This window comes from Eulemur rufifrons, chromosome 30 (genome assembly GCF_041146395.1).
Source record: "Eulemur rufifrons isolate Redbay chromosome 30, OSU_ERuf_1, whole genome shotgun sequence".
NCBI lineage: Eukaryota > Metazoa > Chordata > Mammalia > Primates > Lemuridae > Eulemur > Eulemur rufifrons.
Window position 1 is genome coordinate 103,956,738 of NC_091012.1, and position 16,365 is coordinate 103,973,102.

The 16,365-nt window shown below is 40.4% G+C and overlaps 1 protein-coding gene across 1 annotated transcript in view; it reads left to right on the forward strand.

Annotated features, from left to right (window-relative positions):
* Positions 1 to 14,670, forward strand: part of ZNF41 (zinc finger protein 41) — a 35,763-nt gene extending 21,093 nt beyond the window's left edge. The window contains exons 4-6 of the mRNA XM_069462923.1: positions 5,386 to 5,512; positions 5,780 to 5,875; positions 11,700 to 14,670. Of these exons, the coding sequence (XP_069319024.1) occupies positions 5,386 to 5,512; positions 5,780 to 5,875; positions 11,700 to 13,750 (2,274 nt within the window). The 3' untranslated portion in view covers positions 13,751 to 14,670. The remainder of the gene's footprint in view (positions 1 to 5,385; positions 5,513 to 5,779; positions 5,876 to 11,699) is intronic.
* Positions 14,671 to 16,365: the final 1,695 nt, after the last annotated feature.

Here is a 16,365-nt window from a genome sequence, read left to right on the forward strand (position 1 = left end):
CCCTGTGTGGTCTTGAACTCCTGGACTCAAGCAATCCCAGGAGTTCAAGACTCCTCAGCCTCCCAAAGTTCTGGGATCACAGGCTCAATCATCCTTTCATGTGCTCATTGGCCATTAGCCCTTCATGTCTGAAAGGTATTTTGCCAGGTACAGAATTTGGAGTTGACAGTATATTTCTTTCAGCACTTGAAAAGTATGCCACCTCCTTCTTACCACTACAGTTTCTGATGAAAAATCGAGTCACTTTTTCTTTCCCCTATAGTTAAGGTATCAGTTCTCTCTTGCTGATTTCAAGGCTTTTTCTTTGTCTTCAGTTTTCTGAAGTTTGCTTATGATGTATCTTGTTATAGATTTCTTTGGTTTATCCTTCTGGGGGTTTCTCAGCTTGTTGAATCTCTAGGTTGATATCTTTTGCCAAATACAAGAAATTTTCAGCCTTTATTCTTCAAATGCTTTTTTAGCCCCATGCTCTTCCTCCTCTCCTTCTGAAACTCTGACGACATCAATGTCAGATTTTTTTGTTAGTCTCTCAGGTCCCTAAGGCTCTGTTCATCTGTTTTCTTGTCAGTTTCCTCTCTGTTGTTCAGACTGGCTGATTTCTATTATTCTATTTCCAAGTTCTCTGATTCTTTCTTCTGTGCCCTCTATTTCACTTTGGGCTCATCCACTGAGTTTTAATTTTGGTTATTATATTTTTCAGTTTTAAAAATTTCATTTGGTTCTTTATGTCTTCTAATTCTTTGCTGGGACTTTCTATTTTTGTATTTCTTTTAGGTATACTGAAGCATTTTTATGATGGCTGTTTTAAAATCCTTGTCAGATAATATTAACGCCTGTGTCATCTCTGGGTTGGGTTGGTGTCTGTTGATTGTCTTTTCTCATTCAAGTTGAGATTTAGCTGGTTCTTTGTAAGATGCCTGATTTTCAGTTATGTCCTGGATGGTTGGGGAATTATGAGACTCTGGATAATATTTAAATCATGTGTTTATCAGGCCTCCTTTTGACACTGTTCTACTGGGGAAGAAGAATCTCCTCCTTACTGCCAGGTGGAGGTGGAAGTTCAGGCTCCCCGCTGGTCCCATTTGGCACTCCTGGAGGGGGAGGAGCACCTTGCTACTGCTGGGTGCGGTAGGGTTTCAGGCTCCTGCCAGACCTCCTCTGACACCACCTTGGTGGGGAGGGGAAAGAGCACCTCATTACTGGGTGCCAGTGGAAGTCCAAGATCCCATTGTGGCCTAAACTGACTTCTTAGGGGAGGGGCCCCATTACTCCCAGGCACGTATGACAAGCTAGGCTCCCCACTCTGCCTTTTCTGATGGAAGTGGGGTGGAGGCTGCAATTTTTTTCTGTGATGTTTGGCTGGAGTAGGGCAGCTATTATCTCAATTTTTCTGGCTTGCTACATTGCCCCTTTCCTGGTCTTTGGCTAGAGACAGCAGGCTTTTCTTGGAGCTATTTTTGTGTGCCTGTGTGCCTTCTGCATTGCCAGCTTCTCCCACACCTGGTCCAGGATATGTGAAGCAAGAAGGACATTCAGGGAACTCACCACTGCATCATTCCTCAGGTTCCAAGGTCTGTAGCCAGTCTGCCTTTTTCTCTCCACTTTCAGAGTCCTCTTATCTGTGTTTTATATATACAGCCATGCACCCCATAGTGTTGGTCAATGATGGACCGCATATATGACAGTGGTCCCATAAGATTATAAGGCCGGGTGCGATGGCTCACGCCTGTAATCCTAGCATTCTGGGAGGCCAAGGCAGGTGGATCGTTTGAGCTCAGGAGTTTGAGACCAGCCTGAGCAAGAGTGAGACCCCGTCTTTACAAGAAATAGAATAATTAGCCACATCTGCCTCTGTAGTCTCAGCTACTTGGAAGGCTGAGGCAGGAGGATCACTTGAGCCCAGGAGTTGGAGGTTGCAGTGAGCTATGATGATGCCACTGCACTCTAGCCTGGGCAACAGAGCAAGACCCTGTCTCAAAAAAAAAAAAACTTAGGATCTTTCAACAAAGACAGTAGATACTGTACATATATTGAACACTTTTTTTAATCACTGTTATTTTAAAACTTTTTTATCATGAAATATTATACATAGTTTGAATAATGCTGCTACAAATATTCTCGAATGTGTCTCCTCTTGTACATGTCCACGTATTCCACTTGGGCATATTTCCATGAGTGGAATCACTGTGTCATATTGTATGTATGTCTTCAACATTACCAGGTAGAGCCAAAATAGTTTGCAACGTTGTTGTACCAATTCCCACCGCCATCAGCCATGTGAGAGTTCTCATTGTACAGTATTCTCCTCAACACTTGGTATCTGTCTTTTTCATTTAAGACATTCTTGGGGTTGTGGGGGTTGTGTAGTGGTATCTCACTGTAGTTTTAATTTGCATTCCCTGGTTACTAAGAAGGTTAAACCCTTTTCATATGTTTATTGAAGCCTTGAATTTCATCTTTTGTAAAATGAATCCTTTGCATATTTTTCTACTAGGTGGTCTCTTTTTTCTTATTGGTTTGTTAGAATTCTTTACATCCTCTGGCTATGAGCCCTTTTTTCTTGGTTGGCAGTAAGTGGCAGACATCTACTCTGTGGCTTTTCTCTTTCTCTCTCTCTCTCTCTCTCTCTCTCTCTCTCTCGACAGAGTTTCACTCTGTTGCCCAAGCTAGAGTGCCATGATGTCAGCGTAGCTCACAGCAAACTCAAACTCCTGGGCTCAAGTGATCCTCCTGCCTAGGCCTCCTGAGTAGCTGGGACTAAAGGTGCATGTCACCACACCTGGCTAATTTTTAGTAGAAATAGGGTCTCGCTCTTGCTTAGGCTGGTCTTAACTCCTGAGCTCAAGTGATCTTCCAGCCTTGGCCTTCCAGAGTGCTAGGATTACAGGTGTAAGCCACCTTGCCCAGCCATTTTTTTCTCTTTTAATTCTGCCTTTTAAATGAATAGAAGTTCTAAACTTTATTGTGGACAGGCTTATCATTCTTTTTCTTTATGGTTAATGTTTTGTGCATCCCACTGAGAATTATTTTCCTAATCCAAGGTCATGAAGATAGTCATCTACATCATCTTTTAAAGGCTTTATGGTTTTTGCCTTTCACATGTAGGTCTGTAATCCATGTGGAATTGATATTTTTTTTGGCATGTGATATGAAGTAGAGCTCAAATTTTATTTTATTTTTGCCTATATACAATTGCTCTAGCACCATTTATTGAAAATATTTTTCCTCACTATCTGCCGGGAGACCTTTGGCATAAATGGGATGACCATATATGTAGGTCTGTTTCTGTCTCTCTTCTGTAGTAATGGATTATTTGTGTATCCTAGCAGCACTACCACATGTCTTAAATGTCCTTTCTTTTATAAGTCTTGCGTTCTTGTAAAACATGTTCTCTGGTGTTGCTTTTACTATTCAGGAGTGTCTTGGCTATTCTTGGCCATTTGCATTTCCATGTAAATTTTGTAATTGGTTTGTTAGATTCCACAAAATCCTATTGCGATTTCAATTGGGATGGCCTTGAATTTATTGAGTTCTGCTTATTTTACTCTTTCTCTGTTGGGGTTTACTCTATTGTTATTTTTATAATGTCTTGATTTAGATGCTTAATGCTTGAAATTTTGGACTTTATTCTTTTGACATATGAGCGCTGAAGACTCTGCTTTCCACTCTAGTTACCATTTCATTCTACAAATTCTTACAAGCACTAATTTCATTAATGTTTTGTTCTAGACATATTCTAGTGTACTTTCTTAGACTATCAGTTATTTTGAGCTTTTTAAAACTTTTTTAAACTTTAAAATTATGGTTTCTGAAGTTTCCTCTTACTATTGATTTCTGACTTAACTGTACTGCGTTTCAAGATGGTCTGTATGATGTGGCCTCTGTATCTTCTCTGTCTGTGTGCCCTTCCTGAGCTGTCTCATTTGTACTAAGAACTCCCAAATCTTATCTCTATCCCAGCCCAAAGACCTATTATGTAACTCCCTGTATGTTTTACCACTTTAATTTCAACATGGACAAAATGTAACAATTATGTTTCATCCCCTTCCCCACCCCCTCCTGCTAGCCCCTCTCTCAGTAGATAGCAGCACGGTCTGCATCATTGCGTAAAACCAAGAACTGAAAATTGCCCTAGAATTCTTTCTTTTTCTCACCCCCACAATTCAGCCTCCTTAAAACAAAGCATCAACATCTTCTTCTATATCCCCATTACAACAGCTATGTTAAGTCCAGGTTGTTTTATTCTTTCACCTAAACTCTGCAGTTCATATCCAGACTGGTCTTCTGGTCTCACTCATTTCAAATATTCCCGATGAAGCATTTGAATACTGTTTTAAAGCATACAATTATGATCATGTCTTTTCCTGCATATAATTGGCAGTTCATTCTCTACTAAAAAAAACTTGTTCCTTGTTTTGATCCCAATGTATCTCTACTGCATTTTCCTCATAACTACTTTCTCAATATACAATATACTACATAGACTCCTCTCCTTTATATGGAACTATTTCTAATTCCCTGAATCCACCACGAATTTTCTTTTCTTTTTTTTTACTTTTTATTTTTTTGAGACAGGGTCTCACTCTGTCACCCAGGCTGGAGTGCAATGGCACGATCATAGCTCACTGCAGCCTCCAGCTCCTGGGTTGAAGTGATCCTCCTGCCTCAGCCTCCCCAGTAGCTGGGACTATAGACATGCACCATCACGCCCAGCTAATTATTAAAAATTTTTTGTAGAGACAGGGTCTCCTTATGCTGCCCAGGCTGGTCTCAAACTCCCGGCCTCAAGTGATCCAGCCACTTTGGCCCCCCCAAAGTGCTGAGATTACAGGCATGAGCCACCACTCCCAACCTACCATGCATTTTTCTATTTTCCTTCCTCCACATTTTTGCTGATGATTCTCCCTTCTAGATAACTCATACCCACCATCTCTGTGTAGCCTAACCTTATGCTTCCTATACTTTTCTTCCAAATGCCTTTTAGCTCCCTTTGTGTCTGCCTATATTGGTTATCCAAGTCTTTAAATTGTTTTATGCTTTATTCAATTATGTATCACTATTGGCTAGCATATCATCTAGCACATAATCGATCAGTAAATGTATTGTATCTAGTTCCTAAGTTAACTAGAGGACTTAAAGAGAGTCCATTTAAATCCTTATTTTTGAAAAAGGAATGACTGAATGAATAAATGAATGAATGCAGCACACAATTACTGTTAAGATACTTTAATAATTTTCTCCTCTCGCAAAGTAAAATACAAAATTAGGTCTTTAGCGAACCCCCTACATGCTACATTATCATAAAGAGCATTAAAACAACTTCTTATCTATCTTCCATCCTCCAGTGCTGACCATGCTGCCTTGAACAGGATTGTGTTGTTACAGGTACCAGTGTCATTTGAGGATGTGACTGTGGACTTCAGCAGGGAGGAGTGGCAGCAATTGGGCCCTGCTCAGAGACACCTATACTGGGATGTGACACTGGAGAACTACAGCCACCTGCTCTCAGTGGGTAAGCACAGCCATCCTGCGCATCTGCGAGGGGCCCCAGTGAGGGAGTTTCCAATCTCAGCTGCTGAGCACTGCCTGACATTGGAAGTGTGTGATGGTGTCATCCTTGATTTATCTGGAATTCTTCAGTCCCTTTTCACCTCTGTGAATATTATTCTGCTCCTAGTGAAACGTGGTTACTCTTCTGAAGAGCAAATAGGAAGTGTCATTGAAGGGCCCCTGAAACCCAATCAGCTGGACCCAAACCTGTATCATGTCCTGTTAACAGGGTACCGAGTTCCCAAGCCAGAGGCCATCTTCCAGCTGGAGCAAGAGGAGGGGCTTTGGACATTGGAGGGGGAAGCCCCACATCAGAGCATTTCAGGTGAGTGAGTGATCTGGGCTGATGGGGACATGGAAGTACATGTCACTTTCCCTAAGAGAGACTGATGCCTTTGAAAGGTCTGTGAAGATAGCCCATCTTGGAAGTTCTAAACTTTTGGAGTTGATTGGAGATAGTTGACAGTAGCCCTCATATACCTAAATGCAATCTCCGTGTACGACCCTTGCCACATTATTGTCTTCTTTGCTTGGCTTTTTGGCAAGAGAGCTGTGTCTACTCTCTATCCACATACCACCCTTTCTTACCTGGGACCTTTTGATTCTTCCTGCTCCACCTCACCCCCAATCTTAGATTCTTTCCTTGTACATTCAGCTGTTTTTCAGTTTCTTCTCTTTTATTCCAATTCCCCATATCCATTCCTTATACCTCCTCTCATGGGCAACTGGGCTAATGTGTTTGTGTAATATTCTCTGAAAGCCTGAAGTATTGGTTTATGACTATATATTTTTAGTATATATAAATTACATTGTGCCATGTATCTTAATTCTGTTCCTCTTTTTCACTCATTCCAAAGGTTTGTCCATATTATAGTGTATTTGTCTGGCTTTGTTTTTCAAATTGCTACAGAGTATTCCGCAACATGCCAACACCATGTCTTACTTAACCATTCACCCAGTCATGGACACTGAGGGTTGTGTCTAATTCCCAGCTAATAAAAGCAACTCTGCAATAAATTTCTACATAAATGTTCCCTTATGGGCTGTGAGAATTTCTCAGGGGTGTGTAGAGAAGGCAGGGTTTGCCTAATCATTGAGTATTCTCAGCCTGAATGTGGCTGAGTACTAGCATGCTGTTCTCAGGTTGGCTGCGCTATACTCACAGCAACAGTAGTACACCAGGGTTCTTGCTTTCCCAGGGTTCCTGCCAACAATTATCTGCCACAGTTTCTCATTTTTTGCCCAACAATGGGTATAAAGTGGTATCTCATTTTTTATTTTGCATCTCTCTAATATCTAATTTGAGCATTTCACTATTTACCTGTTATCTCCTTGAGTTTCCCTCCCTAAGTTACATTGTTCATAACATTTCCCATGTTTCAAGTGAGCTTCCTCAATTGTCTGTTTCTTACTGATTTGCATCCGATATATTATTTGCCCTTTTTTTCCAGCCTTCTCTTCCTCATTTCCCCCATAAATGAGGTTCCCCCTGGGACCTCATCTCCTGTTCACCAGTCTTTTCTTCATGTCCATGTAATGATCCAGCCACCCTGGAATTCTGATGGCTCCTCTTTTGACATCCCAGTCTCTGTTTCTCACTGGCACTTTAATTAGTATGTTCAGCCACTCAGAGAGTTCCTGTGAGATGTTTGTCTTGATCCTCAGTACACTGGAAATCAGAATCATCACCTCACATATCAGAAACTCCTCTCACCTTTCAAATTTTGTCTGTCACACTCTGTCAGTGTTTCTTAAATATTTCCTCTCAGCCATTTTGTTTTATTAATCACTTTACAGTTTCTGCTGCTTTTGCCTTTGTGCAAATCTCGTCTGCTCTCAGTTCTTTTCAGTTCATGTCTCAGTTCATGTCTCAGTTCCCAGTGAGATCACTCAAAACCAGCTTCACATTTTCTTCTGCCTGGATCATGATTATTCTATTCCTGATTTGATTTGCTGGTTCCATTCTTTTTGCTAGTTCATTTTAAATGCTCGTGACAGATTGCATTACCTAAAACACTCTATTTATCTTGCCATAAGCTTTATGAAACAAACCTATAGTTGCTCTCCATTACCTAGTATGCCACAGTTAAACTCTTCTTGCAAAGACGTAAACATCATGGCCACATATTTCCAGTTCAAGCTTGTATCGTACATTTTCCATAACCTCAGCTCAACTCCATTTCTTAATATCTTCTTAATGTTTACCATATTTTATAGTCCTCCTTGAATCTGACTCTTTATTCTGTGCTCTATTCAGATGATACATTTTCCACCTTGTGATCAGATTTCACCTGTCTCATGAAATGGTTCTTAATTACTCCAACACATGTGGCTCTTTCCTTTTTCTCATCCTCCATCCCATAGGAATCCAGAGAAAAATCACAGTATTTTACAGTGTGGGGGTAACTGAGGCATTTACTTCTGTGTTTTTAAAAAGTCTCCAGAATTAAGAGCCTGTTTCTTTTAAAAAAAATTAATATTGACAAATAAAAATTGTATATATATATTTTTTTATTTTTCTAAGTGGTATTCATTTTTTTTTATTTCATCTTATTGTTATGGAGGATACAGAATTGCAGGTTACATACGTTGCCCATGTACCGCCTTTCCCCCCAAGTCAGAGCTCCAGGCGTGTCTGTTCCCCAGATAGTGCGCATTGCACCATCATGTAGGTATATATCCCTCCCTTCCCCACCCCCCCTTCCCGAGTCAGCACCTTCAAGTGTTACCACTCCCCAAACGGTGCGCAATGCACTCATTGTGTAGGCATACCCCCATCCCCTCCCCCACCCCCCACCTCAGTCTGATATCCGATTGGTGTCGTTCCCAGATGTGTATTTAGGTGATGATCAGGGAAACCAGTTTTCTGGTGAGTACATGTGATGCTTGTTTTTCCATTCTTGGGATACTTCACTTAATATAATGGGTTCCAACTCTCTCCAGGAGAACCATAGAGATGTCGTATCTTCATTATTCCTTATAGCTGAGTAATATTCCATGGTATACATATACCACAGCTTACTAATCCAATCATGTATTGACGGGCATTTGGGTTGTTTCCACATCTTTGCTACTGTGAATTGGGCTGCTATAAACATTCGGGTACATGTGTCTTTGTTACAGAATGACCTTTTTTCCTTTGGGTATATGCCCAATAATGGGATTGCTGGGTCAAATGGCAGGTCTACTTGAATCTGTTTAAGATACCTCCATATTGCTTTCCACAGGAGTTGCACTAGTTTGCAGTCCCACCAGCAGTGTATGAGTGTTCCTGTCTCTCCACACCCACGCCAACATGTGTTGTTTTGGGTTTTTTTGATAAAGGCCATTCTCACTGGGGTTAAGTGATACTCATTGTGGTTTTGATTTGCAAAAAATTGTATATATTTTTCATGTACAACATGATATTTTGAAATATGTGTGTGTACATATATATATATATAGAGAGAGAGAGAGAGAGAGAGCCTGTTTTTTATTGTATATAATATAATTCAGGGTTTGATCAGGAAAGAGAAACCATACACTAATTTAAACAGGGAAGGTTTAACATGATTATTATCTAGAGTGGGATTGGAATAAGAGAGGTTAGCTAGTAAAAGGTAAAGAGAACTCTGAAAAATAAAGGAATAGCAGACATAAAGCTCAGCCAGTTTCTCTAGGGCTGTGACAGGGCGCCCAAGCAAGAGGCTCCCCTGCTTCCCAGGGATGAGATCCAGACCTTGTGGGGAGGTCACAACCATGGGTCACAGCATGGTAGAAGAGTTGCTGTGGTGCTATGCTAGTAGAACTTGCTGGAAATGTGCCCTGTAGGGTTCCAGAGAAAGCTGTTCATGGGGAGGTGTCTCATTGGAGGCCTTCCACTACAAACTATCCGAGAGTAAACTGTTGGGTGCTGGGCGCTGCTGGCTGCAAGACACTACAGGAGCCCGAACAAACTGGGTGCTTGGGCAGCCATACAAGCTGCAGGAGCTGAGTGCTGGAGAAACCACCCACACTGCAAGACTGGGGCACTGGGGACACTGCGTGCGCATCCAGAACCAGGTGTCAGCAAAGCTGTCTGCACTGCAGGATTCTGGTAGTAGACACACTGCCCCTGCTGAAGGAGCCTGCTGAGTGAGCCCCCTAGAACCAGAAGGGAAGCAAAACCTCTCCTCCTGCAGTGTCTCTCCAGCATCTTCCACTGACAAAGCTGATCATCCTGCAGGCTGGCAGAGGAAAAAATATTTAAAGAGACCCAAATCCATTTTTGTAGAGCAGGCAAAGAAGGGTGAATTTGGAGTCGAGAGGCAATAAATTGATAACTGGCACACCTATTCTCTAGTTTCCTGAAGTGAAGCATGTAGAAAATATTTAGTAAACAGATTTATTGAATTTGGGGAGATAGGCAGAGGAGGATATTTTGTTGTCTTTCAGAAGGATTTTTCAAGCATCTGCTCAGAGGAATCCAAAGGACCGTTTGGAAAGGGAATACAACTGCATGAAATGTTAACACTCTAACCCTTCGTGTACTTGTTTTTTCTGTTATAAAACTGTGCCAAATTATGTATTGATATGAATGGTACAGTGTCTGCTTTATAAATTCATATCGAATATAAGCTCCCTAGAGGTATACTGAAATTAGAACTAATATCTAGAAGGATAATACATTTTGAATAATCACAGAGTAGCAAAACAAGAAGCTAAATATAGACATATGTCTTCTCTTATAAAAGAATTTTGAGGTGAATGGTTCCAGTTCAACAAGTCGACTTTGATCTTGATGGGTCATTTAGGGACCATGTTCCAAGTCATTGCTCTGCCATCTCCTAAGGCATTGTTTTCAGCTGCGCAGTTAATGTTGGGTCGCTGTGGAATCCAGTGGAAAAAGGGAAGAGGAAATAGAGATTTGCCCACTGTGTTAAGGCCTGTCTGGAAGCAGCACGTATCACTTCTGCTTATATTCCATTGGTGAAAACAAAGTGAGGCCAGGGAATGTAAGGCCCAGCTACATTCTATTACTATGAAAGAAGGGCCAAAGAGAGCTCAGCAGGGGGATTGAAGTTTCTTCTGCAGAGGGCTTTCCCTTTCCTATTTTACACTTCTTGTTATAAGCATGCATTCCTGGTACCAAGAGAAACTTGAAGCTGGTTATAGAGTTGGAGCACAGATATCTATTTACTATTTGTCTATGTCAGGATGGTGATGTTGCAACAGTTTTCCTATAGACATAAAGAAATTGGTGTTCAAGGCATATAAATTTAACGTGATGCTCATAATGGTTTAGCGGGAAAGCAAGAAGAAGCAGAGAGGTTAGTAAGCTGTTAGAGCTGATAAATAAGGACATGCATTCCAAAATATTTCTTCCATGCCAGGCTTTCCCCTAATAGGCTTCAGTTTATTTTTCTGATTGCTCTACTCACTATCCAGACCTCTTACATAAGTGGAGCTGGATTCCCAGAGTTCAAATCACATCTCTTCCACTTATTTAGCTATTTGATCTTCAACAAGTGATCTAAATTCTCTGTGCCTCCGTTTTCTAGATTGTAAAACAGTTGATAATGGTAGCTACCTCATAGGGTTTAGTGAGGGTTAAATGAGCTGTTATGTGTAAGTACTTGGAACAGTGCCTGGTGTGTCATAAATGGTATATAATTGTTTTGCATCTATTAAGCGTTCTATAAGAATTTTGGGCCGGGCACGGTGGCTCATGCCTGTAATCCTAGCACTGTGGGAGGCTGAGGTGGGTGGATCGTTTGAGCTCAGGAGTTCGAGACCAGCCTGAGCAAGAGCGAGACCTTGTCTCTACTAAAAATAGAAAGAAATTATACGGACAACTAAAAATATATATATAGAAAAAATTAGCCGGGCATGGTGGCACATGCCTATAGTCCCAGCTACTTGGAAGGCTGAGGCAGGAGGATTGCTTGAGCCCAGGAGTTTGAGGTTGCTGTGAGCTAGGCTGACGCCACAGCACTCTAGCCTGGGCAACAGAGTGAGACTGTCTCAAAAAACAACAAAAAAAAGAATTTTGTATTACTACATTATTGGTATTATTATTGTCATATGAACTCTTCCATTTTTCTGTGTTCATCCTATTTGAACTACATGTATGCCCTGTCCTCTGCTAATGACTCTTTCTGTGATTTTCATTTCTTTGTTTTTCTTTTTAGGTGAGGCTCTTGGGAAAACTCAACAGGGAATTTCTGTAGAAGTTTCATTCCACTGTGAGAGATTTGATCAACCCATAGGAAAAGATTCATTGTGTCCCATTTTAGAAGAAGTGTGTCAAGATAACAACCAACTAGAGAGATATCAGGAAAACCAGAATAACCCTTTAAGTTACATGAAAGTATTGATTAAGGAGAAGGGCTATGAATTTAAAAACTTTGAAAAAATAATTCATGTGACTACCAAGCTTGTTCCTTCAATTCAAAGACTCCATAATTGTGACACATTTGGAAAGAGTTTGAAGCATACATTAAAGTTACATAATTGTAACAGAAACAATGCAACAAAGAGCCTTGGTAAGATTTTTGAAAATGGTAACAATTTGGCCCATAGCTCTTCCTCTACTAAGAATGAGAATATTAAGACAGGAGAGAATTCCTGTGAATATAATCAATGTGAGAAACATCTTGGCCACAACCAAGCTCTCATCCACCATCAGAAAATTCATACTGGGAAGAAACTTCATGTGTGTACTGAATGTGTAAAGGGCTTCACCCAGAAGTCACATCTCTTTGAGCATCAGAGAATTCATGCTGCAGAAAAATCCCATGAATGTGGCAAAAGTGACAAACTCTTCACTCAGAAGCCACAAATTGGTGTACATCAGAGTGTTTATACAGGAGAGAGACCTTATCTATGTACTCAATGTGGGAAGGCCTTTACCCTCAAGTCAAACCTCATCACACATCAGAAAATTCATACTGGGCAGAAACCCTATAAATGCAGTGAATGTGGAAAAGCCTTTTTCCAGAGATCAGATCTCTTCAGACATCTGAGAATTCATACAGGAGAGAAACCTTATGAATGCAGTGAATGTGGAAAAGGCTTCTCCCAGAATTCAGACCTCAGTATACATCAGAAAACTCATACCGGAGAGAAGCACTATCAATGCAGTGAATGTGGAAAAGCTTTCACAAGAAAATCAGCACTCAGGATGCATCAGAGAATTCACACAGGAGAGAAACCTTATGTATGCACTGAATGTGGGAAGGCCTTCATCCAGAAATCACACTTCAATACACATCAGAGAATTCACACTGGAGAAAAGCCTTATGAATGCAGTGACTGTGGGAAAACATTCACTAAGAAGTCACAACTCCATGTGCATCAAAGAATTCACACAGGAGAAAAACCCTATATATGTACAGAATGCGGAAAGGTCTTCACTCATAGGACGAATCTCACTACACATCAGAAAACTCATACTGGGGAGAAACCTTATATGTGTGCTGAGTGTGGGAAGGCTTTTACTGATCAGTCAAATCTCATTAAACACCAGAAAACTCATACTGGAGAGAAGCCCTATAAATGCAATGGCTGTGGAAAAGCCTTCATATGGAAGTCACGTCTCAAGATACATCAGAAATCTCATATTGGAGAGCGACACTATGAATGCAAGGAATGCGGAAAAGCCTTTATCCAAAAGTCAACACTAAGTGTACATCAGAGAATCCATACAGGAGAGAAACCCTACGTTTGTCCTGAATGTGGGAAGGCCTTTATCCAGAAATCACACTTCATTGCACATCATAGAATTCATACTGGAGAGAAGCCTTATGAATGCAATGACTGTGGTAAATGCTTCACAAAGAAGTCACAACTCCGTGTGCATCAGAAAATCCACACAGGTGAGAAGCCCAATATATGTGCCGAATGTGGAAAGGCCTTCACTGACCGGTCAAATCTCATAACACACCAGAAAATCCATACTAGGGAGAAACCCTATAAATGCAGTGACTGTGGAAAAACTTTCACCTGGAAGTCACGCCTCAGTATACATCAGAAATCCCATACTGGAGAGAGGCACTATGAATGCAGTAAATGCGGGAAAGCTTTCATCCAGAAAGCAACGCTAAGTATGCATCAGATAATTCATACAGGGAAGAAACCTTATGCTTGTACAGAATGTCAGAAGGCCTTCACCGACAGATCAAATCTCATTAAACACCAGAAAACGCATAGTGGAGAAAAGCGCTATAAATCCAGTGACTGAAAAAGCCTTCACCTGGAAACGACAACTAGGTATGCCTGATGCTACAATCATTGTGCAGGGAGAAGTAGATATGAGAGACTGGCTTGAGTGAACAGAAGACAAAAAGAGTGAAGTATCCACCAGTTCACTGGAAATAGAAGTTCCGGCATCACCACAATTGATATGCGATTATTTGCATAGGGAGATCCTTTAGATAAAGCATTGGAGCAGTAGTCATGTTTGGTTACATGATTGATACAGGGACTCTCAAGGTCCTGCAAATGGTAGAAATAATGACCCAAGGAGATGACTTGTCATCTCTTATGTTTCACTTTTTGGATAAAGGACTTTATAAATTCAGCATTGATTAGTTCATCATACTCTGGGACATAAAAGTACTCAATACTAGCCAATTTGTTTCAAATTTCTAGCTTGGGAAGAAGAGTTTTCGTTGTCCAAAAACTTGCAGGTTACTCGGCCGGGCGTGGTGGCTCACGTCTGTAATCCTAGCACTCTGGGAGGCCAAGGCGGGCAGATCGTTAGAGCTCAGGAGTTCAAGACCAGCCTGAACAAGAGTGAGACCCCATCTCCACTAAAAATAGAAAGCAATTATATGGACAGCTAAAAATATATATAGAAAAATTAGCCAGGCGTGGTGGCACATGCCTGTAGTCCCAGCTACTCGGGAGGCTGAGGCAGGAGGGTCGCTTGAGCCCAGGAGTTTGAGGTTGCTGTGAGCTAGGCTGATGCCACAGCACTCTAGCCAGGGTAACAGAGTGACACTCTGTCTCAAAAAAAAAAAAAAAAAAAAAAAAAAACTTGCAGGTTACTGACATCAAGGCAAAAAAACCTATTTGGGAATGCAGATCTATGAGTAGAATCTAGAAGTCTTTGTGATGATTGTCATTTAAGACATAGAAAAGATTTCCATGAAGAGCTGTTTTTTCTCTTCCCTTTGGGAAATCACCATGGTATATATATTTTAAGTGAAATATAATATTTAAACTTAAAGTTTGACTTTATGAATTGGAAAATTAGGCATAGCTCTAGCCTATGTTACAGGAATATGGTCACTGAATGTTATAGACATCTAAAGGTGGCAGTTGTCTTATTAATTCCCTGCTGTGGCAGCAGATGAGTCACACCCTATAAAAGGTATGCATGCCTTTTAACCTGTGCCCCCAAAACTATCATTTACATAAGCTGCAGAACATAGACTCCTTATCCCCTTAGTAATTGACCCTAAGACAATGGAACTGAGCCACAGCACTCTGGATTTTCAGTCTCTTCGGCCATTGCCTCTGCTTTCCTTTTGATTCCTGTTTGAAAAAGAATGGTTGAGAAATTGGATTTCAATACATAAAATTTTGTTTGTCTTCCAATTTGGTTAAGATATATTTATTTTCTGCATGCACATTAAGGGTAGTTTTGTGTAGATTGCTATGGGATAAAGTCATGTTGCACTGCAGTTCATTATTCTAAGTTATAGTTTATTATAGTTGAATAGCTGGAACACTTATCTAGAAAGAGCACTATTTTTTAATGCTGATATATAGACACTTTCTCATTTTCCCTTAAATATTTTTATAATACTTACAAAATGGGCTTTCTTTCTAGCATGCAATTTTATTTTATTTTAAAATCTTTTTATTAAACTATAATACATACAAAAAATGCATATATCATAAGCATACAACTCAATGCAGTCTCATAAACTGAACATACTCAGATCAAGAAACAAAACATGACCAGCACCCCAGAAGTCCTCCCCACACTCCATTCCAGTCTCCCTGCCAAGGGTAAACACTATCCTGACTTCTAACAGCATAGATTCATTTTGCCTGTTTTGTATTTTATACAAATTGAGACACAATTATATTCCATATAATTGGGTGATATACTCATTAGTGTCTACTATCATTCACATTATGAATGTGAGATTCATCCATATTGTTGCATATAGTTGTAGATAATTCCTTCTCATTGTCATGTTGTATCCCATTGTGTGAATATGCTGAAATATAATTTCTCAATTCCACTGTTGCTAGACATTTGGATTGTTTGCAGCTTGGGGCTACTAGGAACAGTGCTTTCTATTGGTGAACATATGTATGCATTTATGTCAGGCATATACCTAGGAGTTGAACTCCTAGGGTATCTGTATATTCAGCTATACTTTATAAAACCAGTTTTCCAAAGTCGCTGTACCAATATATGCCCTCACCAACACAGTATAAGAGTTCTAGGTGCTCCACATCCTTGCCAACACTTGGTATTTTCCATCTTTTTTACTATAGCTATTAATGGTGGGTGTATAGTGATATCCCAATGTGGTTTTAGTCTTTATTTCCTTGTCCTCCAAGCCATTGTAGTATCTCCCCAGGATAGATGAATGATGCCTGAGACCTGAGACATAGGCATGTTCTGCACATGCGTGCACGATTTTACATTTTCACCATCAATGTGTGAGGGCTCCAGATTCTCCACATCCTCACCAACTCTTGTTATTACCAGTCGTTTCTTATTATAGCTATTCTAGTACATATGAAGTGATATTGTGATATTAATTTACGTTGCTCTAATGATTAATGATACTGATAATATTTTTTGAGAATCTTTTATAAAGTATCTGTTCA